This window comes from Caretta caretta, chromosome 1, assembly GCF_965140235.1.
Source record: "Caretta caretta isolate rCarCar2 chromosome 1, rCarCar1.hap1, whole genome shotgun sequence".
In the NCBI taxonomy this organism is placed as follows: domain Eukaryota; kingdom Metazoa; phylum Chordata; order Testudines; family Cheloniidae; genus Caretta; species Caretta caretta.
Window position 1 is genome coordinate 110,748,742 of NC_134206.1, and position 25,648 is coordinate 110,774,389.

The window sequence follows — 25,648 nt, forward strand, 5'->3', positions numbered from 1 at the left end:
GATTTGGAAGCTGTTCTCCTAAAGCCTCCCTTTTTTGTTTCTCTTAAATACTGGTGTGTTGTTGTATTTGGTTATGAAGAGGAGCAATTTTCCCATTCATTGGAAGGAATTTTGCCCTCTAGAACCACCTCCTCCCATTGTTGCTCTGTAACCATAGTTGACGGAGAAGCCTGTTTCTGAGATCAGTGATGGAATATATAGCAATATAGAGATGCTTCCACCACCATCTCAGTGGTAGCAGACAGAGGCAAATTGCTAATAAATATAGCTTACTTTTCCTGAGACATGTCAGCATCAAAAGTGTCAATAAATCAGGGAAGAGTTTATTTGTGTTTGGCATTTATTTAGTTTAGGATTCCTTCATTACTTCAAGCAGAAAACAACCTCAGTATGTTATCCAATTAGTGTACATGGTGTTAAAACGTAAAGATAAATTTGCAAATTATACTAATGTAACCCAGAAAACCTAACATTAAGCCCTACCTAACATCATTGCGTTTACTGTAGGAAGTTGCCCACCATATGTACAGAAGTACAGTAGGCTGAATTAACGTTTAAATGGCAGTTTTACCTTTCACAGGCGAATGGGCGTTTGTACAACTGAAGTGCTGTCATAAATATAAAGGGAAGGGTAAACCCCTTTGAAATCCCTCCTGGCCAGGGGAAAGCTCCTCTCACCTGTAAAGGGTTAAGAAGCTAAAGGTAACCTCGCTGGCACCTGACCAAAATGACCAATGAGGAGACAAGATACTTTCAAAAGCTGGGAGGAGGGAGAGGGACAAAGGGTCTGTGTCTGGCTGTGTGCTGCTCTTGCCAGGGACAGAACAGGAATGGAGTCTTAGAACTTTTAGTAAGTAATCTAGCTAGGTATGTGTTAGATTATGATTTCTTTAAATGGCTGAGAAAAGAATTGTGCTGAATAGAATAACTATTTCTGTCTGTGTACTTTTTTTTGTAACTTAAGGTTTTGCCTAGAGGGGTTCTCTATGTTTTGAATCTAATTACCCTGTAAGATATCTACCATCCTGATTTTACAGGGGGGATTTCTTTATTTCTATTTACTGCTATTTTTTATTAAAAGTCTTCTTTTAAAAAAACTGAATGCTTTTTCATTGTTCTCAGATCCAAGGGTTTGGGTCTGTGGTCACCTATGCAAATTGGTGAGGCTTTTTATCCAACATTTCCCAGGAGAGGGGGGGGTGCAAGTGTTGGGAGGATTGTTCATTGTTCTTAAGATCCAAGGGTCTGGGTCTGTAGTCACCTAGGCAAATTGGTGAGGCTTTTTACCAAACCTTGTCCAGGAAGTGGGGTGCAAGGTTTTGGGGAAGTATTTTGGGGGGAAAGACGCGTCCAAACAGCTCTTCCCCAGTAACCAGTATTAGTTTGGTGGTGGTAGCGGCCATTCCAAGGATAACGGGTGTAATATTTTGTACCTTGGGGAAGTTTTGACCTAAGCTGGTAAAGATAAGCTTAGGGGGTTTTTTCATGCAGGTCCCCACATCTGTACCCTAGAGTTCAGAGTGGGGGAGGAACCTTGACAAGTGCAATATATTGTTTTTATCATCTTGTGCTGCATTCCCCCCCACCCTTTTTTCCCCTCTTTTCTTTCACGCATTTTAGAAGCCTTTTAATGAGAAACGGATATGACAGGCAAGTTTAATTTTTCATCCCATTTTTACAATAGCAGTGGATGTCACATAAGAATTATAGCTTCAGATGGAGATTACAACACTTCCTTCAGGATGTCAAATCCCAACCTTATGGGCTTCCAGTTCCAACAGACAGCTTTGAAAATCTTAGCCTGAACACGTTCCCCATATATTTTACATATTTATATTCTAATAAGGGACAGTCCAGCTTTTGACTGAGCTCTGCAAGAAAGGAAAATTAAGATAATTGGACTCAGTAGAAATTATGACCAGTGCTTTTTAAATTCTGTTTTATTTTCTTTCCTATGAACTACTGGCAACTAGTGGTTTTATTACTCTCAAAACTAAGTAGAAAAGTGTTCTGCCTGAATGTTTACCACTGAGAAATCCTGACTGCCATCTCCAGAGTGTCTCTGACACTCTAGTGTGGCTTGTTCTGCCATCGTTGTAAGCTGCCAATCTAACAATCCTGTTTTTATTTCTGTCTACAGAACATTCTTCCACTGAGCCATTGCATTGGTGAAGCCATTTAAATTTTAGTTTTGTTATCACAGTGTTCTCGCAGAAGCCCTAAAATCCATTTGCAGCTACTCATTGTATAGCACCTACCACTTTACTAGCTACATAATTAAATCATTCCAAAAGATATTTTCATCCTCATTTTTGATTGGCAAAAGTACTATTCAGAGATCTGTTCACTACAATTAAAGTATGGAAGAATTGACCACAAGTGTTTTCATATGTTTGTTTGCAGATCTGCCTGAATCGGCTACTTTTCCATTGCGTCAGTTGAACCATATTTTACAGACGCTGGAAGATCACATGGGTAAATCTAAATATTTATGGTATAACTTTTTAAATATAAAATTCAATCGCTTTCTAGTAACTTAATGTTTTTTTATAGGTGTTCAAACATATAATTTCCAAAGTGTAAAAGGAATCCATTCTCAAATGTCAGTGAGGATGCTGAAGAATGTATTACAGGATTTACAGAAAGAATATAGTATGTATAGTATGTATATTTCACTCTCCATTAATCTTTATATTTTATATTATAGCATTGTTATTTTATGGATGAACACAGTTTAAAATACTGGAAACAGAGAGGATCAAATCCTCCACTGATGTAAATTGGTGAAGTGCCACTGAAGTCATTATCGATTTACATCAGCTGAAGATCTGGTACGAGACCTCTATCTTCAGTTCAGTTTTAACTTGGGCTACAGCCAGATGCTATATAAACTTCACACAGTGTAAGAGGTATTGGTAAATAACATTATTAAAATCCAGAAAATATGAAATAGTGTGCTGAATGCCTCCAATAACCAGGATAAGAGACAGGTTTCAGAGTAGCAGCCGTGTTAGTCTGTATTCGCAAAAAGAAAAGGAGTACTTGTGGCACCTTAGAGACTAACAAATTTATCTGAGCATAAGCTTTTGTGAGCTACAGCTCACTGCATCCGATGCTGTAGCTCACGAAAGCTTATGCTCAAATAAATTTGTTAGTCTCTAAGGTGCCACAAGTCCTCCTTTTCTTTTTTCAGGGTAAGAGGCAAACGTTACCAGATAAGAAATGTAACTACGTTTACATTTCTTGAACAGAGAGAAAAAGGCATGCAAAACAAATAGCCATCTACTCTTTTAAGAACTTACAAATAAAGGCCCTGATCCTGCAATTGCTTATGTACCTGCTTAAGCTCAAGCACATGAACAGTCCCATTGATTTTAATAATGATTTCAATAGATACAATCAATGGGACTTATTAATGGCTTAAAGTTAAGTAGATAAATAGGTGATTGCATGATCAGGGGCTTATTTATTAGCCCTAAACTATGTACACAATGTAATTTAAAAAAAGAAAGCCTGCTGTAAAAAAGCTCCCTCAAATGCCATACCAAACGTATTGGTGGCTATAGTATGTACACACATAAAAACCCTGCCGCCACTGAACTTAGATCACAAGTACATTTCACATAGGCCTAGAGCTGGTGCTAGGGGCATGCAAAGAGAGCAGATGCATGCAGCACCCTATTTAGTAGCCCAAGCAATTAAACAAATAGGAAGGTGCTAGGAGGTGAAACCTCCTGTTAGGGAAGTGCCTGAAGAAACTGATGCCTCTCTCAGCAGTTCTCACACTTCCTCTGGAAAGAGGCAGAGCAAGCATTGTGTAGACCACTGAACAACCAGTCGTCAGCTAGTATGCTGTGTTCAGTTTAGTGATAGAAGAGGCGCCATGCCCTGTTGCCATTGAGTTTACTGGCTTATCGATCCTACTATTATTTCTGCTTTTAGAATTGGATCTGAGAAGTCATTACAGTAGAACAATGGGTAAATGCTTTTCTTTTTCAAGTACCTTTTCCAACACTAGAAAGAATTCACCTCCTCATACACATTTGTGACATTGAAAAGTATAGTATAACCACGCTCTGCTCAGGGTAGCCCTTCTTAAATAAATATTATTAAATCCTGGGGAAAAACACTGAAAACAGACACTAAATACTGAGTAGAGAACAAAAAGAAAAGGAGTACTTGTGGCACCTTAGAGACTAACCAATTTATTTGAGCATGAGCTTTCGTGAGCTACAGCTCACTTCATCAGATGCATACCGTGGAAACTGCAGCAGACTTTATATATACACAGAGAATATGAAACAATACCTCCTCCCACCCCACTGTCCTGCTGGTAATAGCTTATCTAAAGTGATCATCAGGTGGGCCATTTCCAGCACAAATCCAGGTTTTCTCACCCTCCACCCCCCCACACAAATTCACTCTCCTGCTGGTGCTAGCCCATCCAAAGTGACAACTCTTTACATAATCAAGTCGGGCTATTTCCTGCACAAATCCAGGTTTTCTCACATCCCCCCCACCCCCATACACACACAAACTCACTCTCCTGCTGGTAATAGCTCATCTAAACTGACCACCTGAGTAGAGAACGTTGCTTTAATGGATATTTTGCCTGAGTAAAGACTTCAGGAGTTGGCCCTGAGAATACAGAACAAAGACTCACTAGTAAAAAATAAAAATGAAAATACAAAGAAATATACAAAACCGAAGAATAAAAGAAAGGAAATAAAATATTCCTGGGCCTGATTTATTAATATCTTCAAAGGGTCGTTCGTTACGGATTAGGTTGAGAACACTAATTCCCCAAGTTGCATGTAAGCAATGAAATACAACAGTACTGCAACTTGTCAATGCAATACTTTTGAGTTTACAGGAGTAAAAACATTTTTAAAATAAACATTTCCTCCCCACCCTTGTTGTTATAGAAACACAGGTGCCTGTATCAGTTAGTGAGAGTATGAACTCTTCAGTCATGGAAAGCATTCTTCAAAATTTAAAAAAACATAAAGGTAAGGGAAATGTGGATTGATTGCACATAGAAAGAAAATAGCAAACCAACATGCATGTTAATAGGGATGTAATTACAGTAGCCCTTGACTATTAGAAATCTGCTTCCAACAAGTTTCATTTTCAGATTCAAGGCTGACAAGTGTAAATGTCCTTCTAAGATAGTAAGTATTTTAAAAGCTACATAAGAGAAAAAACATGTTTTGAAGTTTTTACTGAAGCAAGTTAAGAATATACAGCATTCCTAACAAAAGCTCATCACATGTAATTTCCAAGGCCATCAGTTAAAATAGGCCCTGATACAGGAAGGTACTAAAACACTGGCTATCAGTTAGAGAGAGCCTTCTCAACCCCATCATTCAGAGGTATCAGAAGAGACACCACTTCCCCAGCATCACTCCCTGGCACCCCCACTACAGTGTTTATAGCAGTGGTGGTGGTTTAGGTTTGGGGGCAGAGTCCATAGGGCTGGGTGATCTCAGAACAAGTTTGTTAATGTTCCTCAGGAAGCAAGTAGTGCCCACAACTATGGAGGCTGGCCAGGCATGGCTCTCACTTTGGCTTATTATGATCATATCAAAATTCATGGACTGTAAAGTATTCATTCACATAACTCTTGGGGTTTCAAGCATAATTTGGTGTCTTCACAGCGTATTTTACATTATGTATTATTTTAAAAGTGCGCTAGGAAAAGTAGCTTCACACAGGAGTAATGGTTTGTGTTTTTAATTTGGTTTTGAAACTTAATTGCGTAAGGGACAATGATTATTTACATTCAGAGAGCACTCTCAGCCCTGCTTAATCTCCTGCCACTTGTCACTTAAATTCATGTCACTTTAAGTATCCATGAATGAGTCTTTCTCCCAAGGGAAAATGGCTCAGAACTGCGTATGGGCATGTGCTGCCTGATGTGCACTCCCCTGATGGAAACCTCAGCAGTGAAGACAATGGAGAATGGACCCTGAATGTTAATAAACTAGTTAGTTAATCCCAAACCATCTATCTGCAAGAGGCAGAGAGTGAGCAAGGTGGGGCACTCCATCTTTTCTGCCCCATTCCCACCCAGCTGCTGAAAAGAGGGCTCTACCCTCTCATTCCTGGCTGCTGGGAGGAAAGGGAGGCTTTCTGCTACTGTACCCTGGCAGCTGTCTTCTGCCCTCTCTATGACTGGGGGCAGAGACGTTTTGGCAGTTATAGCATTGCTAGGCATTTTGACTGAATGCTGGAGCTGTCCATCTGCCTGATCTATGGGCATGGGGCAGAGCAGGGAGTGCTGCTGTGATTGTCACTGCTATAGCTCTGCCTAGATACGAGCAAGTGGAGTATCATTCAGTGATAGCAGCAGCAGGACTCAGGGTTTGCAAAAGCCAGCAGGTGGCAGACACAATGGGCCCTTTCAGAGTGCAGGCCCTAATTACAGGCCATCACTTCTAGCTTCCCTCCACTACTCGATATATTGTTAGCTACTATTTATTTTCTTAGAATTTTTACTGTCATAGATTCAGTTTCTACTTTAAGGGACAGCTCCAGCATGACCCAATATGCTAAAAGAGTCACAATTGAAGACATTAACTTTTTTATGCAAGATGTTATACAATAGATCTCTAAAGACAGGAATCTGATGCCATTTGTAGTGAACACTGTAGAGTTGAATCAGCCTGGGGACAAAGAAAACAAAAAATGTTTTATGATAGATAGTTTATCATATATACTGTAACTATTTGCCTTGTACTTGTATCCTTCCTACTAGAAACAATCTGTTTTTAAAGGGGGTACCTAACAAGAGAGAGCTTTCATTCTGTGGAATTTCCTTAAATTAAGCAAATTTTAATTAACAGGGAATAACAGAAATATTTGTTGTGCTATCCTTCTGCTTGCAAATTATTCTGTATTTGAAACACTAGATGCTAGCAAGTCCTTCTGTGATTAGTATGTACAAAAAAAATATCTTTCAAGGGACAATTAATTTTCCCCCTAAAACATTTATACTAATCTAGTTCTCTCATTATTGGACCAAATTCATCCCTGGAGTAACTTCAATGATGTCAGTATTATTACTCTAGAAATAAATTTGACCCAAACATTTTTAAAAAGTCATTCTATAATGGTTTCTTTATGAACCAATTTTTTAAATTATCAAAGCTGAGATTTGAAGTTCTCCGTGTTGGACCTTTGTTCCTTAAGGCATCATAGTTGCCAAGCCATTCTCTCTCATTGCAGCTTCAGAGACAAAGTGCAATCCTACAAAGTTCCAGCAGGCTGCTGAACTGTTGGGCATTAAAACTAAGGCAGGATTAAGGCAATTCAGGGCCACACTTTTTGGCCAGGACCCTTCCTCCCACTTGAAGTGGTAGTGGTTGAGGGCCCGTCTCCCAGAGAGGCAGGGATATGGAGCCCCCTTCCTCCCTTCCCTGCTCCCCCCGCGCAGGAGCAAGAATAGGGTTCTCCCCCTCCACTTAGGAGTAACAGGATTGTTTTGATGGGTGGTCTTGCCCAGAACAGTAGGGCTTAGAGCTAACATCCTACGGTGGGTAATTTTAGACTGCAGGCACTGGCTGCAATTGCAGCTCAAGCAAACATATTTGAGCAAGCTTTATTCTAGCTAATGCAGGTCTTGGATCAGCAGGGCTGTGGCAGCACGAGCTGTATGAACTTGTCTAGAATGCTGGGTAATTACACATGGGGTTAGCCTGTGCTGAAGGTCAGCCTGTGCTGAAGGTCATGCTGCCAGTTTCACTGTTCCAGGACCTGAGCTAGCTAGAATAAAGCTAGCTCACATACGTCAGTTCACGATGCAGTTACACTCTACACTGCAATAAAAGACCTGTGGAACAGCTCCAGCTAGCCCGGATCATCTGACTCAGGCTCATGGGGCTTGGGCTGCAGAGCTACAAAGTGTAGCATAGATGCTTAACTGGAAGCTGGGCTCTGAAACGCCGCAGTGGCAGTGGATTTCAGCACCCCAGCTCTAGCCTAAGCCGGAGCGTCTGCTATTCTGAGCCCCACAGCCCAAACCCAGTAAGCCTGAGTCAGTTGACCTGGGCTTTGAGACTTGCTGCTGGGGGTTTTTTTGTGTAGTTTAGACAGACCTGAGCTGTCTGGTGTAGTTCACACCTCTTAAGCTATTATTCCAAGCTGTCAGTTTACTTAGGCAGGCCTCACTGCATTGGTTACACACGACTAATGTTTTCAAGCTTTTTTCTTTGGAAGCAGGAGGGCTAGCCATTACTTTTTGGAAAAAAAAGAAAAAGAAAAGAAAAAGAAAAGAAAAGAAAGCTGAGATTGTGTTATCATAATGTGATTCCTGGAGCTGGGGTCCTAGGCAAGGGCTTTAAAAGTTCATTAATCCTGCCCTGATGAAGTCCTATTTTCAGTCATGACTGACACATTAAGCCTCTGGGTGGCTCATGTTTTCCACAGTTGGTTCTGGCCAAAGGTGAATTCTGTTTGGTTACTTTGAGCAAAAATAATCCAACCACTTTTTTTTTTTTTTTTTTTTAAGTGAGAGGAGAATGAGGAAAGCATTTTTCTTACTTTGAAATTCTTGCAACTTTTGGTGTTCACTACCCAACAGTCAAAAATGCCATGCTTTGAATACTGCAGTTTTTCATGGAAATAATCCTCATTGACAAATAGTACATATGTGGACTTACTCTGGAGGAAACTGGTTTGGATTTGGCAAGTTCTGAGTGTTTGAAAATTTCACAACGAGAAGATAGTAGTTTTTTTGCTAAGCTTGTTAAAGATGAACCTATTACATCTTGTGCAATCATAAGAGGACAGTGACCCTATCGTGTGGTGGTGCTTTTTTGGAATACTACCCCTATGCACATATAGTAGGTATCCACAGAAAGTGACTGACCAATGTTCTTGGGCTTGCTTTCACTCCTACAATGTAAGTAACTGGTCCCCAGATCTGCCTGAAGAGCACTTTCTGTTCCTGTCCGTCCCTCCCCAAAGAACCTGTAACCTGTGAGATAAACTCAGGGAAAAAATGATCAGAAAGTCATATATCTAACTCAGGAACAATATGTATGATTGCTTCTTTCATTCATCTGAGAAGATCTAGGTATGCTAAAGACCAAATTGCAGATTTAATGAGGTGTTACTGTCCCAGTTATAGAGAGCAAAAACAGTTCAGGAGAATTCAAGATATTCTGGTGCTTTGGAACAAAACTATTTCTCTTTCAATACATGCAAGTTTGATATTTGGCATATGCAATAACAGTTTCCTTCATATGCAGCCATCCTCTATTGAAGCCTGCAAATTCATTAATTGCATGATAAAAAAAGCTTTATTTCACTTACTTATAATTGCTTAGTGAAGCTTTACCAGAGAAAGATTTGTTTTTACTTCCATACCTGGAAGAGAGATCAGACCATCAGACTGATTTTGATAAATGTGCCACTTGGCCTTTTGTTAGAGACTGCTGTTTCCAGTACAATTAGGGAAACCCAGATAAAGATCTTATAAGTCAGAGTAGCTCATTTCCTAATTTAATGCTATTCATCTTCCCTCTCCTCCTTACAGGTCCCTCATAATTGGTGACTGTGTTCCCATTCATACGATTTTGGGCTCCCACAGAAAAGCTTACATACATAGAATCATAGAATATCAGGGTTGGAAAGGACCTCAGGTCGTCATCTAGTCCAACCCCCTGCTCAAAGCAGGACCAATCCCCAACTAAATCATCCCAGCCAGGGCTTTGTCAAGCTTGACCTTAAAAACTTCTAAGGAAGGAGATTCCACCACCTCCCTAGGTAACGCATTCCAGTGTTTCACCACCCTCCTAGTGAAAAAGTTTTTCCTAATATCCAACCTAAACCTCCCCCACTGCAACTTGAGACCATTACTCCTCATTCTGTCATCTGCTACCACTGAGAACAGTCTAGATCCATCCTCTTCAGAACCCCCTTTCAGGTAGTTGAAAGTAGCTATCAAATCCCCCCACATTCTTCTTTTCCACAGACTAAACAATTCCAGTTCCCTCAGCCTCTCCTCATAAGTCATGTGTTCCAGACCCCTAATCATTTTTGTTGCCCTCCGCTGGACATTTTCCAATTTTTCCACATCCTTCTTGTAGTGTGGGGCCCAAAACTGGACACACTACTCCAGATGAGACCTCACCAATGTCCAATAGAGGGGAATGATCACGTCCCTCGATCTGCTGGCAATGCCCCTACTTATACATCCCAAAATGTCACTGGCCTTCTTGGCAACAATGGCACATTGTTCACTCATATCCAGCTTCTCGTCCACTGTAACCCCTAGATCCTTTTCTGCAGAACTGCTGCCAAGCCATTCGGTCCCTAGTCTGTAGCGGTGCATGGGATTCTTTCGTCCTAAGTGCAGGAGTCTGCACTTGTCCTTGTTGAACCTCATCAGATTTCTTTTGGCCCAATCCTCTATTTTGTCTAGGTCCCTCTGTATCCTATCCCTACCCTCCAGAGTATCTACCTCTCCTCCCAGTTTAGCGTCATCTGCAAACTTGCTGAGGGTGCAATCCACACCATCCTCCAGATCAGTAATGAAGATATTGAACAAAACCGGCCCGAGGACCGACCCTTGGGGCACTCCACTTGATACCAGCTGCCAACTAGACATGGAGCCATTGGTCACTACCCGTGGAGCCCGACAATCTAGCCAGCTTTCTATCCACCTTATAGTTCATTCATCCAGCCCATACTTCTTTAACTTGCTGGCAAGAATACTGTGGGAGACAGTGTCAAAAGCTTTGCTAAAGTCAAGGAACAACACATCTACTGCTTTCCCCTCATCCACAGAGCCAGTTATCTGATCATAGAAGGCAATTAGATTAGTCAGGCATGACTTGCCCTTGGTGAATCCATGCTGACTGTTCCTGATCACTGTCCTCTCCTCTAAGTGCTTCAGAATTGATTCCTTGAGGACCTGCTCCATGATTTTTCCAGGCGGGGTGAGGTGAGGCTGACTGGCCTGTAGTTCCCAGGATCCTCCTCTTTCCCTTTTTTAAAGATGGGCACATCATTAGTCTTTTTCCAGTCATCCGGGACCTCCCCCAATCACCATGAGTTTTCAAAGATAATGGCCAATGGCTCTGCAATCACATCCACCAACTCCTTTAGCACTCTCGGATGCAGCGCATCCAGCCCCATGGACTTGTGCTCATCCAGCTTTTCTAAATAGTCCCGAACCACTTCTTTCTCCACAGAGGGCTGGTCACCTCCTCCCCATGCTGTGCTGCCCAGTGCAGTTGTCTGGGAGCTGACCTTGTTTGTGAAGACTGAGGCAAAAAAAAGCATTGAGTACATTAGCTTTTTCCACATCCTCTGTCGTTAGGTTGCCTTCCTCATTCAGTAAGGGGCCCACATTGAAGGAATTAATCTTGCTTCTATTTTGCAAGTTTTTTTAAAAAAACCTATTCCTGGGATTTCCCCACATAGAATATTCTAGGTAATTTATATGGGCCTCCAATCACACTGCTGAAGATCAGTCTGTACTCTCTTGCATGCGTTCATTCTTTCATCTACAAACAAACTGTTCCCAGCCTATCTGGGATGTCCTAGTTATGGAAAATTAGACACATGTGGGAACGATACTGTGGTTGCCATTAAAAAGAAATAACTTGCCAGTAGATATTAAGGCCATACATATAGACGATAGTGACAGGTGCTTTAGAAATGTAGGTAGGTAGTTACCTATCTGCAGTAGGTACTACAGTGTCCCACTATTCTTGGAATAGGCAATATTTGTGGTAAAGGGTAGTACAGGTTGGCAAATATCAAATTTTTAAGTGGTGTCCACTGTCCATAAATAAGTTAGATTGCTGTTTAAACTCCTTTTCAGAGAGAAGGATGTTTGCTGGCCAGTACAGTGTGATCACTGCCGCTGCTATTTGATAAAACTGTTACCGATGGACTAAGAATTGCACACTACACTGCTCTGTACTAAAACTACTATTTTTTTGTCCCCCACTCACTTGTTTAACCTCATTCACTTGTTATATCTTGTTCTTTTTTTTAGAGTGGAAGCTCTTTGGAGCAGGTGCTGTCATTCACCTTGTGTTTATACAGAGCTTAGAGCACAATGGTATCGAAGCCTCTAGGGTTCACAATAATAATGATCCACAAGGTCTTTAGAACCTTTCCCATGAGACCCTCCCATTACTCCACATCTTCCTCATGGCTCTTCTTTAATGTCACTTCTCCCCCAACCTTTTTGTGTCCCTGGCAGCATATGGAAGTTTGTAGTAGGAGCTGAGTCTAATAAATTGTTAGTTTTGTGTTGAATATTGCATTAGCAGTTATAAACTTTTCAGTTACATGACAAATGTTTTGTACTTTTACTTTGTTACCAGTGTTACTTTTAGCATTTATACTGATGTAACATGTTATGAGCGAATGTTTCAGTTATCCATTTCCTCTTTGGTACATTAATATTATGGGATTACAAACTTTTTGAAATATAAAACATTTTAAAATATTTTACCAGGGTGCCTTGAATATATGTGGGCAGTGATTTGGCTCTGTCCACTTTCTAGCGGGATATTGTGCCTATAGTGGCAGGAGACTACATAACAGGACTTGATTCTACAAAATTGTGGGGTGGCGGTTGTGTTTCTGTTAATAAAATATTCAGCTTCTTACTGTAATTTGCAAAAAATGCAGTAACTGGAATGTAAAGTAAAATATGTGCAATGTGGAAGTCACCCAATGTGTCTAGTTCACCTATCTGCATCAGTTAACTGGATTTTAAAAACTATTATGTAGTTTAATTTCCTCCAGAAAAATAGGGGGTTTGTTTGTTTGGGGCTGGACGGGTGAGATGACTCACTCACAAAAATACAAAATGATCTTTAACTTTTAAAGCTGAGAAATATTACATCATTGATATGGTCATCATCAGCTAGTGAAGACTTAAATGCCATTTTAAAATGAATCGTTTTCTCTTATTAAAGAGAAGTCAGAATCCAGTGAAAAGGAAAACAAGACACAGACCCCTTTTGAGGGACATAGTCGCAGTCTACAAGTCTCAGATGAAAATCTAGAACAATTTAAAGCAACACCTGTGCCAGGTAATAAAACGGAGTACCAAATGAAAAGGTCTGCTGTACGTAATGGCTCCAGTTTTATCTCCTCGTATAATAACCACTCAATGGCTTTTCACTTCAGTTGTTTCCTGCTAAAGAGGCCACTGCCTACACACCACTGGCTGATTTTATATTAAACTACAACAGACTGCACCCAAATATGAGGGGTCAGTCTGTGCTTGCCTCAAACTGAACTTCAAAGTGGTACCTGAAAGTTTTGCATTCACAAAGCAGGTAGTGAGACATGTAACTACCCCTGCAGGTGTGCACAATGTCAGAGGCCAAGCTTTAAAATATTACTACTGTAACTGTCAAATTTTTCAAAATAAATCAGAAAAAGCTTTTCTAAGTGTATCTTCCTGACTTTAGTGTCTAGATATCCCTGCCATAGGTGCATTAGAAATGCCTGTACTGGCTCGCAACATCTCCACATATAACCTGTTAGCGTGTCACAGTTATGGGCTGAATAAGTGATTGCTGAGAAGCCATAATTTGCCTTAGTGGTTATTGTACTACTAATTACGACACACACTTTGAATTTACTCTTTTTTCCCCCCAAACAGAGCCTACAAGTGTCACAACAAAGGCAAACATGAAGGATGCCAAACGATTTGAATTTTTTAAAGAGCATGAAGGTAAAATATTGGCTGCTACTTATTTTAAAAAAACAATAAAGCTGCACATTAAGACAAGGGTTTAGTGTAGGCAAACAGATAAAATACCAGTTTGCTCTTCCTGCCCATCTCAACAAAACGTACTGTAGTTTAGTTAAATGGAGTCTTACCTAATGCAACAGAGGTATAATTTCAGCTTTGTTGTCCTGTATTTATTGACTTAGTAAGCTACTGCTATTTTTAAACTCTTGATTTATGCCTTTCAGTAGAGTTTTATTCAGCTAAAATGTAGCGTGTGTGTTCAGCTGAAAGAGGGCAAACATTTTTCTATGGCTATGGCAATTTGTTTGCCTAGACCTCAATTACAACATTAAAAGGGCAGATTGTGTTGTTGTTGGGCTGCTTAGATTACAATAAAAGCATCTAATAAAGTGAGACATGAGAAATCAGAACTAAATGCTATACAAAAAACTGTGGTCTACCTATTTACTACATTTACTTTTGTACTCAAGCTGCATGGCTTTGGTTTCAGAATTCATCAAACAAGTCACAAAAAAATAATTTACAGATGGTTCACTGATAAGGCTCTTGGTTAGCAGGACTTCATCTATGGAATAAAGTTCAGCTGACAGATAAAGAACAGTTAAATAAATGCAGTATTGCTATTTTTAATATGAATGCAACAAATAAATGGGTGTGGATGTATTTTCTCCTCAAGTAGCCAATCATCCAGTTGAAAACCTACAGCCTCTGATTCCTAGAAACTAGACCGAGGGAAGAAAGGACTACTAGTGCCATTTATTGGAGAGAATAAAGTGGAGTCCAGTAGCAGCACAGCTGGATGGTCGCATCTCTCTATTGCACTGAGAGATTTCTATTTACGTTAGTAGATTTTAGTACGAGATATATGCTAAATTACTGCTGTGAGTGCTGGCTTTTGGATTCCAGAGTACTGTGGCTGCAGATTAGGTTGCCAGAATTAAGGGTGCTGTTTCTAAGGAGTAGATTTAGTATAATATGTGTCCAGCTTCTATGCATACTGATTTTTCTTGGCTTCCAAAGATTCGTTCTGAAGCCAAATGTTTACTGGCAGAGCATCGGAGTTCAAGGTCAGATTATGGCAGAGGCAGTACACATAGCCCTGAGGGAAGAAAATCATCTCTCTGGGGACAACCTCAACTCAGCTGCAGGAGGAGCACTGATTGGCTTTGAAGGGGGGATCATCACAATGAATTATATTAAGAGTAGAGAGATTAAGTAAAATGTTGAAATGGGTCCTATAAGACACCCCTTGCTTTCCTTCTTCTCTCTAACAAAACAAAAAGGAAGAGCAACTAAGAAGGGGTGAAGGAAAGCAAGACAGACACTAGAAGGGAGATGGAGACTAGTAGGAAAAGGGTCTGGGGAGAAGAAATAAATGAAAATCAGTGTGTGTATGGGGGGGCGGGCAGGGTGGAGAGACAAGTCATGGAAGCAAATAGCTTACTTATAGAGGCAGGACTGTTTGACAGAAACTCAGAAATTTCTACCCCTAAATCTTACTCTTTGAAAGAGATAGAGGGGTGTTTCATTATTACACATAACCCCCTACAATAGGATCAGACATTTTAAACTATGGCTTGTTGCTATTATAAATATATTTATTAAGCATGACCATCTATTCACTCATCTCAGTTATTATGATGCTTCTATGCATTTTGATTACAAGAGAGGAGAGTTAGGAGGAGCTATTGTGTGACAGAGGCACATACAGAGTAGTGACGAGTCCTGTTTTAGATCTCACATAAACAAGGTTTAAAAGTATTTGGAGAGAAACAGAGGGCCACATTCAACATGAAGTAAATGGTGGTAAAGCCAAATTTAGCAGATATTTAAAGAGTGCTGTAAATTAAACATGTTTAGGGCATGAAAAAGTGAAAGTTGCAAGTTTGGCTTTCATTGCCTATGCAAAACAAGTGTAACTTCATGCTGATGGAGTGGAAGAGTGTTGTAATGAGCAGGGAAATGAAAGCTGCCCTCCCATTCCCACCCACCCACTCCCCATTCTAATTTACATCCACACCATCCTCAACACATCTGAGAGAAAGTCCAGGCCCAGCATAAGCCAGTGCAGCTACCATTAACTTCCACACAAGTTGTATCCACTTATGCTAGCCTTGAATTTGATCCGGAAATACCAAATCAGTGGTTACACTCATTTTTACACACCCACTGAGGGTTTAGCTTAGCAAGATACATCACTGCTTGCCTAACTTTCAGCATATGAGTAATCCTAATTGTAAGTCAGACTCAGTATCTGTTTACACTTTAAATAGTGGTGTAAAATGCATGTCAGGTGTAAGAAGAAATATCAAACTTGCACGGTTTTGACATTTAGGCCTCAATTGATGAAGGTTCTTAAGTACATGCCGAACTTTAAGCATGAGTAGTCCCAGAAGTCTATAAGCTTAAAGTTAGGTACACGTGTAAGAGTATCTTGATGAATCAGGGCCAAAGTGTCACATCAGTGCAAGTTACAATACTTCACTTCTTGCACCTGACATCTAATTTACCCCATCATTTAAGTCGCTGATGAGTTGATCCACAATGTGTCGTTTGAAATGGTCCTTTGTTTGGATAGGTTATATGACAGCAAGATTCCAAGGCAAAGATAATTTGTATTTAAAATTGGTCCAACAATGTAAACACTAAATACAGTGCTGGGTTTAAATAAATAATAAAACTTTACAGCCTTCCTTAAATACTGAAATTATAGTTCACTTCCTGTTGAGATTTAAGGCCCAATACTGTAGTCCTCACTAGCAAAGCTTTACTGGCATGAATGGGAGAGAATGTATGCTTGTCTGTTAGCTGATCTGAGTGATTGGAAAGGGAGTAGAGACAGGAGGGAATTTGGCTGCATCCTTACTAGTCGATCTATACAAAATATTTAAATTGCCATAGTCATGAGAGCAATTCAAGAAAATACCAAAATATATCCCAAAGTGCGTAAGTTGCATAACTTTAAAGAGCTCTGTTTGGTGCTACTTTAATGCAAAAATGTAACAGGATTTTTACTAATGCAAAGAAATTACAAAAGGAGAAGAATGTTTTACTATTATTTGCAGCAATGTTTAGAACACATTGTTAAATTATTAATAATACACATTTTCCCCTCTAATGTGGAATTGTATAATTTCCTTTAGGTATTCATGACAAGAAAAAAGCAAAAGCTGCAGATCTTAAAGGCCTTCTCAAGCACATCATCATAGCCTGTGTAGCAGTCACTGGCTTGATATTGGCTGTAATAGTGTTGATGCACATATTTACTTCGATATTTCCGAAGAACAAACAGTGAGTTGTTGTTTTCCCCCCCATTATATAGTACATGGTTGCTATTGAATAATTAAGATGTTATGGTTAAATACACATCACGGTTTTTTGAATTCTGGAACATAAAGTGTTAATTCCTCAAAGTAAAAGACAACATCAGACTGTAAATTAGGTTTCTGCTGTAAGATCATTTTTAAATTGTTATCCAAATTCATAAAAATGTATATTGGTTTCTGAACTTATTTTTATTATTGCAGGGAACCAGTAATAACTAATACTTACAACATTTACAAAAGAGAAAACCCAACAAAAGATGAAGCCAAATCAATCTCGGAAATAGATTGCAAAGACCTGAAAAGAGACATTGCTGTAGTGAAAAATCAGTGTGAACATAGTAACCTGAATCAACTACCAGCGCATTTATCAACAGAAGAATCTAAAGAAAATGGTAAAGACTTAGAACCTTCAAAAAAACAACCAGGCCATAATCCTTCCTCCATTAACTCACCATCAAAAAGGACTGATGAAAGAAATATAATTCTGTCAACGTCAACTGAACCTGTAAAATGTAACCACTCTTCACAAATGCCTCCCGACAATTGTTCGTCTTCAGAAATGAAAACATGCAAGAACCACAGAACTAGACCTAGAACTTTAAGAACAAATCAATCTTGTTGTCACAAACCAAGACAACATTGTACAGAACCAAAAGAACATGGCTATAAAAGACTACGGGATAAAGATATCGCTCTTCATAGAAAGCATTTAAACCATCAAAGATCATATAGGCATGACAAACATAGATCAAAGTCTACAAAATGTAATATAACTCATTCAAATTGTTCACTTCTAGATGGATGTTGTAGTGACTCAAGTCCTAGTGATGACTCTTCATCAGATTTATTCATTTCTTCAGATACAACTGCAAAAACACATCTGTCAGACAGATCTCAACACGATGGTCCAAAGCATACATGTTCTCAGCACAGAAAGGGTTCTTGTAGCTCTGATTCATATTCTGATTAGAACATTAGTAGCATTCAAAGGAGTAAACATTATCATTCTACATGATCAGTGATAGCCAGCAGCATGTAGTACCAATCATTTTATCACGTGTGATCATGAGAGTCCTGAGAGTCCTGGAGGTTGTTTTCTTTTGTAATCATGCTAATAAATAAATATTTTTATATTAGGCGTCAGTACTTGCTAATGTAGAGATTAGTTTCAGGTTTGTTCATGACATTTTATAAACTATTAAGCTAACATGCACATTTTCTTTATATGTTTGAGTTTTCACAATGCCCATAACTAACATTGCAATACTAATACCGTAAATGAGTGACACAGAAAAGACCCATACTGAATGTGAATCTCTCAAGCCTTTTGGATTTTTTTAATCAAACGTTTTTGTCTCAATTCCTCCAACCCCAGTGATCATCCTCTGTAGAGGTAAGGAATGTGAAGAGTTCAGTTTACTGATACCTGCATTCTAACAAAATTAAATCCTTTATCCAGAACTGGTCCAGTTCCAACTAAGCAAGAAGAGATGGATGCTAGACATTAGAAGACATTTACCCCATCCCAACACCAGAACTGTAAATATGAGAGAGAGAGAGACCGCACATTGTAAAGGGCTTGATTCAGCAAAGCACCTTTGCACATGCGAAACTTTAAGCATGAGTGGTCCCACTGAAGTCAAGTGGACTGCTCAAGTGCTTTGCTGAATCAGGGCCTAAATAAAGAAACATTTTGAAAGATGAAGTCTAATCATACACAACAACAAATGTTGACATACAAATAAATATTAGAACAGATCATCAATTTAAGCTGTTCTGAAGAGGATAAAATTTTCAAACTTGTGCATAAATCTGTTTAGTTTTCTTAGTGCAGAGCAACAATTGAATGTTTACTTAAATACATAAAACATCTACGTAGTATTGGACTTTCAAAAGCTCTCTGTGTTGGCCTATGTGCTCCAACTGAAGTCTGAGTTAGGCCTGTGTTCTGAGGGCTTTTAAAATCCCACCCCTATTTTTTTTCCCCTTATGCATTACTTTAAACCAGTTCCATAGATATTAATCAAGGTTTGTGTTCATCTTTTGGATGAAACCAAGCATAAACTTCAGCCCAAAATACGGAGTTGGTTTTTTGTTCTGTTTTACATTATTTATAGATAGATAGATGATTAGATAGATAGATGATTAGATAGATTTTATGGCTGATAACAAGGATTTAGAACAGAAGCTCCAAACTTAACCTTCTACAACATTTGTACCAATGTTGTAGAAGGTTACATTAAAACTGTACATAAAAAATTACCCATCACCTACACATGTGTACTTTTACCCCTCTCTAAAAATTATCATTGGTAAGAATATAGTCAGCTATTTTAGGGCATATAGGCCCCAATCCTGCAAAGACTTGCACCCATGCTTAACCTTAAGCATGAGTACACCTCCATGAAGTTAAGCATGTGTGTCAATCTTTGCAGGATTGGAGCCTTGCTGGTTAGGCCCCAATTCAGGACTGCACTTAAGTGCATACTTAACTTTAAGTACATGATTAAGTCCCATTGACTCATGTTTAAGTGCCGTCCTGAATAGGGATGTTTTCTGAAGCAGGCCTTAGAGTACTGCCGTGGGAGAAAAGTCTTAGTGAGAGCAGGTCTGACTAGAGAGCAAGACAACAGAAAAATAGGAAAAAGTAGGTTTATTTTATTTTTTATAGTCCCATTCTTTAAAAAAATGGTGCAATGGGGATGGCGAACAGTTTCAAGTAGAAGGAAAAGTGACAAATGAGTTTTAACTCAGAACAAAGTATCAACTTGTCAGAGTTTGCCAAGAGTCCAATGAAATTTTCTAGGAAAACCACACTATTGGGCTGAAAGGATTAAAATATAAAGGGAATAGAAGGAGCTTGGATGGGAAAGAGAAAGACAGTGTAATATTAATTATTAGAAAAATTGAACGGAGAATAACAAATTAAAAATACCCATGGAAATAGCATTACTCAGTTCCATGCAGTCAATATATGAACACTGGAGATAAAACAGAAAAGCTAACAGCAGGCTGATAAAGAAATATTCAGAGGAAACCCTTGGAATCATATCCTCTCTCTAAAATGAACTAACGTTGACTGTTTCCTTTCCAGAGGAAATAAAATACTTCCAGATTCTAAAAAACAAACAAACAAACAAACCCCCCCACAACACTCACTCATGTGAAATTACAAAGAAAAAAAGGAAGAATGAATTATCTAATGGAATCCAATTTCAATAGCGTATCAAGATATAACCCACCACCAGCAGACCCGCCAGGGAAATCCAGAAGGCCATAGAAGACCTATTGTCTGAGAAAAGCCAGGACTGGATGGGCTACCTATCAAATATTACAAGAACTCACTCTTCAGCTAGCCCGACATTACCACTCTGATGGGTCAGAAAGAACCAGACCACCCCTCCCCCTGCCACATTCCTCCCACCATACTTGACTGTTAAAATACAGATTTAGCTTATCCACAAACCTCACACTCCACACACACTACAACTAGTCTTCTCTCAGAAGAAGCAACAATAACACTGCTGTAGGGAGAACTCAGACTATCACATTACAAAAACAATGTCACTTATACAGGGCTTTTCCACGGAGTAGCTTACAAAGCACTTTCAAAGGTGGGCAAATACAGTTATCCTCATTTTGTCACTGAGGTGCAAAGAAGATCAAATGACTTGACTCACCATGTAACAGAGCAATGACACTCTGCCAGACTTCCTGTGTGGCCTCGGGGCAATCACTTAGACTAGTGGTCCCCAAACTTTTCAGGGTCATGTCCCTCCCCATCCATGCCCCTGCGCGAGCCGCGGCTGGGAGCAGGGCTGCGGCTCCCGGGGGTAGTGGGGGATGCGGCCGGGGTAAGGGGGCCAAGGCTAGGGCCGGGAGCAGACCTGGCAATGGAGTCGCATCCAGGGGCTGAGGGCAGGGCCAGGTGAGGAGCTGCAGCCAGGCTGTGGCTGGGGGCAGGGCCAGGAGCCGCGGCTGAGGCAGAGCTGGGAGCGGAGTGGGGCCGAGTCGCATTCGCTCTCCTCATCCCCCAGGGGGGCTGGCCCAGGCCCTGCCACGCACCCCCAAACGTTCCTCCATGCCCCACCATTTGAGGGCCTCTGACTTGGGCCCTATCCAACAGAGCACTTAAATCACTTACATGCAAGCAGTCCTTTTAAAGTCAATGGGACTATTCACATTGATTAGAATTACACAGGCCTTTGAGCTTTGCTGAACCTGTAGTTTTGTGTCTCCGTTCCCTACTTGTGGGAAACTGGGATAATAATGGTTCCATACATCCTAGGAGTGTTATGAAGATAACTTCGTTCACGCTTGTGTGGCAGTCTGATATGATGGTAACGGCGCAAAAACATTCAGAGAGAATAAGATACGGAATTTAAGTCTCCAGTTGTCTGCTATGTCCAGTTCCATAAGTCCATGTGATGTAACCTTTTCCAGGGTGGACTCTATCATGTAAACTCCTTTGAGAAGATGGAACAGGGGCACAGGGCCAGATGAAGGTAAACTGGGGACCTAGGCACGCTATGACTGGGATTGCCTGGGGTTCAACCCTGCAACCCATAGAATGGAAGTGGCAAAGGGGCTTCTTCTCTTCCAGGGAGGGAGGGGCAGCAGGATGGGGTCCCCAGGCCCACCAGGAACAGCAGGGGTGGTTGTGCAGGGGTCCCCCAGTACTTACCTTGGCTTCCAGGATATATTGGCATAGGTGGGGAGACCAGACTTCCTGCACACAATACTCTACTGGGATGGTGCTGATAGGTGTCTTGGAATTAATATTCCATTAAGATACTTGGGACAGTTCCCCTCTCTCAAAAACTTTTGTTCCATACTGTCTACAGACTCAGATCCTTGCATCAGTTACATTCTGGTCATGTTCTCAAGCCACAGATGTTAACTCAGTATATAACTTGTTAAGTATTTTATCTAATGGGGACTAGGTACCCACATTGTGAGCATGTTTAAACTCAAAATTCTAAGCAGCAAGCCTGAGTGGGTTTTAGACTGGCTTACTGGGGAGACAGGTGGAGATTTGACCTAAGTTGTCAGGGGAAGAGGTAGATTTGCAAATCATTGTAAAGGTGGCAGTTGAAAATAAGTGAGTTAAATTGCAAAGGAGAAGAAGACTGTGAACATACCCAGAAGGGACATCACAGTGGGAGGAAGGGAGGAGGAAATAGGATCCTCCAAAGTCAACACAACAGGCTCAGTTAAGCAACATAGGAGAACCAGGAAAGCAGGGAGTGAATCAAGGGAGCCTATATAGGAGATGGCCTCAAGGAGGAAAGGAGCAACGGCCCACAGTGCTGAAGAAAAATAAAAGACATGAGTGTTTATATGGATGAAGTATATGCTGTTTTACACTTGGCAAAAAGATTGTCATTAGGGCAGTTTAGGTGCAGTGAAGGAACTGAAAACATTATTGGGGGGTGGGATTAAGAAGAAAGTTGAAGAAAATGCACCGACAAAATCCTTCCTAACACAGGAAGCCATTCAATTAACTTGAAAGGCAAAGCATTTAAAATTGATGAAGGGCAGTATTTTTTCACACAATGCACAGTTAGCATGTGGATCTTATTGCCACATTTAATTCAAGGGGCTAGTAGGATTTATTAAAAAAAAATCAAATTTTTATATGGACAATAGCCAGAGTTGTGATAACAAGGATTTAAAAATCCCAAGAGTTTTGGAAGGGATATAACCCCTCACACTTCAGGGCATAAACCAGCCGTTAGCTAATAGGGATTAGGAAGAAACTGTCACTGTGGGTAAATGGAGTACTCTATGGTTAGGGCACAGCTTTCCTGGCAGGGCAATGTACCTGTTTTGATGGTTTGCCCTCAGAGGTTAATTGAACCTGGACATTTCCAAACAAATTGAAGAACACTGTTCCATTCTCAGACCATTCTACTGATGATTGAGTATGACTTTATACTGTACCAGACTCTTGTTTTCCATCAGTGCACTGGCCCTTAGGCATCTTAATCCATAGCTTCATTCTCACAGATCACCTTGATCTGCAACAAATGAACCAAGAGGAAAAAACAACTAAAACATCCGTGGTGGAAGTCTCAGGATGAATCCGGCTGATTCTGTTGAAAATGCTTGACATCTTATATTGTGGCTGGGAGGGAGGCAAAAAAGTTTCTCTGTCTACTTTAAGAGCCACAAGGTCTTGGTCAATTGATTTGTTTCAAGTTGACATTCTGATTAATTCACTGTCTCCTCACTTCATTTCTATTTCAAGTGCCTCCTGTTGTGGGGCAAATTTATAGTTTTGAAGAAAAAACTGGATGATTCAGGCTGAACCGTGTTCATAGTACCAGGGCAATACTGAAAATGAAAAAACTTTGTCATCTTTGCTCAGTGCTTTAGCTGCCTTTTTCAGGTACTGGAGTTGAATGACCTTTGTACCACAACTTGTGATTTAGGCTCATGTTCCTCTTGGCTGATGACCTGAACGATCTCCTTATTTGAAGGACCTTTCCCCATTGATACCACTACACAGTCAGTGGGGGAGCTTGAACTGAAGCACCGATGTTTTAAAGTAGGCAAGGCTGTTGTGTGACAGGGTGTTCTCAAAAATGGAATTTTCCTCCCTCTTGATCCAAAGTAGCCCAAACTTGATAGACAAAGGGGCTTTACATCATGCAGTGTAGGCTGTTTTCCCCATATGTTCAGAGAGGTGAAGGGAAGGGGAAAGAGGCAAGCTTTGGAGTACTTGATCAAGTGCTCTGATCACATGGGTTGATTTATTATGGGACTGGGCTGTTGGGATTTCAGTGTAATTATGTTATAACTTTTTGTAGAATTGTGAACTTAGTTGATGTGAGCATACCAAGACCTGCTATGGATAGGGATTTTGTAATTAAAAAAGATCAATGCATATTGTTATGCAATTTACCCTTTTTCCACCTTCTCCAAAAATGTGTCATTTTCCAGTCACAAAAAACAGCAAAGTATTTGAAAGATAGTCGTGTTTTTATTTTTCTAAGCTTTTACTTGTGGAACATAATAAATGGATACTTAAATGACTTGATATAATGACATCTTTACAAAAACCATTTCCCCCTAACATCTGGACAGCAATATATAAATATTTACAATGGAAAAATAGGCAAGAAAGAAATAAGTAGTCTTCATTATCCAAGTCAATTTCTCTCTAATCATAGGATTTTGACCACAAAATACTTCATTCACTTCTATCCATATTTACACATTTCTTTACTTCACTTGGGCTAGCACTAAGGTTTTAACTTCAATTTTAGGATGCTATATTATGTGATACATGTCACACCTGTTATGGTCCTGTAATTTGCTTTTGTATAGTAGCAGAATTTGCCTGGAATAACAAATCAAAATTTTGAAAATGTTAGCTTTGAAGAGAGAAAAAAATTTAAAACGTATGTAAAGTTTACATACCAGGATACAAAGTTTCTCACACAAATACATCACAACACTGAAAATCAGTATAGTAAAATGTTTTTCTTAATATGGATATTAGGTCTCGATCCAAATCTCTTGGTTTTAACAAAAGCAATATCCCAATAGAACAAATATATATAGAAAAAATAACGCCCTCTTATTTTACTGTTAAAAAAGGAAATGGAGCCTTTTGAAACAAATTAAGATGTGATTTCCTGGAGACGAATGTAAGTTACAGTGAAGAGAGCTTAAAAAGCCCCAAATAAAATACGGTCTTCATTAAGAGGAAGATTTAGCAGATCAGTTGGAACAGTTTAAACCAGCCCATTTAATTTTGTAATATTACAAACGTTAATGTAAAAAACAAGACTTTTTTGCTCTCTGTCCTACAGTGTCACACAATCACGACTGAAAACATATTGCCTGCAGAAATCATAGACACCTACTGCATGCCATTTGGTTTTAGTATGTAGACACTGACTGCCTTGTCCAATACCAGGTTTAACATCCTTCAGAATTCCAGGAAGACTCATTAGAAGTTGCTTTACGTATGTGAGCTGCGTCTCCCTCTAGTGCCCAAAGACATACGAAGTCTTGGTTCTCTTGCTTTATAATGTTCATTGAAGTCCAATCTAAAGCTAAGAAATCGAAGGCTTTCATCGGAACTGGTTGTCAGTAAGATCAAAAACTGTTGCACAATGCCCTGAATGAAAAGGGAAAAAGAGGAGATTCACCAGAATGTACAGATGGTGTCATTTGTGTGCAATAGTATTTGTTGACAAACTGAGGATCTGAATGGTAGCACTGTATTAGAGGAATAGGGAACTCTGAAAGGAAGGGCAAGCAGAATGTTTATAATTAATAGTTCACAAATCAAGTGGAGATGGTCATACAGAAGTGCAAAACTAAGTATAACAAATCCACAGCTATATACAGGGACTTCATGACTGAAGTTAAAAATAGAAAACCTATAACCGCAACAGCAGAAGCTCTACGCCAGTTGGGCACTGCTTATTCTGAGAAGCCTCTTCAGCTTTGTATCCCACACCAGAATCACTGCAGCATGAAAGCACTGATGTCGCAGCTGCACCATTGCAACTGGTTCTCCTGCAACCCCTTCAGCAGCTACTTTACAATGTTTATTACACTATCAATTACTTTT

At 39.9% G+C, this 25,648-nt stretch overlaps 2 protein-coding genes across 2 annotated transcripts in view; one reads left to right on the forward strand and one right to left on the reverse strand.

The window, feature by feature from the left end:
* LOC125639004 (uncharacterized) overlaps nucleotides 1–18,197 on the forward strand; it is a 30,817-nt gene extending 12,620 nt beyond the window's left edge. Inside the window, exons 6-12 of the mRNA XM_075129865.1 lie at nucleotides 2,404–2,475; nucleotides 2,554–2,652; nucleotides 4,926–5,009; nucleotides 12,945–13,061; nucleotides 13,640–13,711; nucleotides 16,876–17,023; nucleotides 17,260–18,197. Of these exons, the coding sequence (XP_074985966.1) occupies nucleotides 2,404–2,475; nucleotides 2,554–2,652; nucleotides 4,926–5,009; nucleotides 12,945–13,061; nucleotides 13,640–13,711; nucleotides 16,876–17,023; nucleotides 17,260–18,028 (1,361 nt within the window). The 3' untranslated portion in view covers nucleotides 18,029–18,197. The remainder of the gene's footprint in view (nucleotides 1–2,403; nucleotides 2,476–2,553; nucleotides 2,653–4,925; nucleotides 5,010–12,944; nucleotides 13,062–13,639; nucleotides 13,712–16,875; nucleotides 17,024–17,259) is intronic.
* A 5,826-nt stretch (nucleotides 18,198–24,023) lies between these two features.
* Nucleotides 24,024–25,648, reverse strand: part of TUBGCP3 (tubulin gamma complex component 3) — a 122,250-nt gene continuing 120,625 nt past the window's right edge. Inside the window, exon 22 of the mRNA XM_048855426.2 lies at nucleotides 24,024–25,189. Within this exon, the coding sequence (XP_048711383.1) occupies nucleotides 25,031–25,189 (159 nt within the window). The 3' untranslated portion in view covers nucleotides 24,024–25,030. The remainder of the gene's footprint in view (nucleotides 25,190–25,648) is intronic.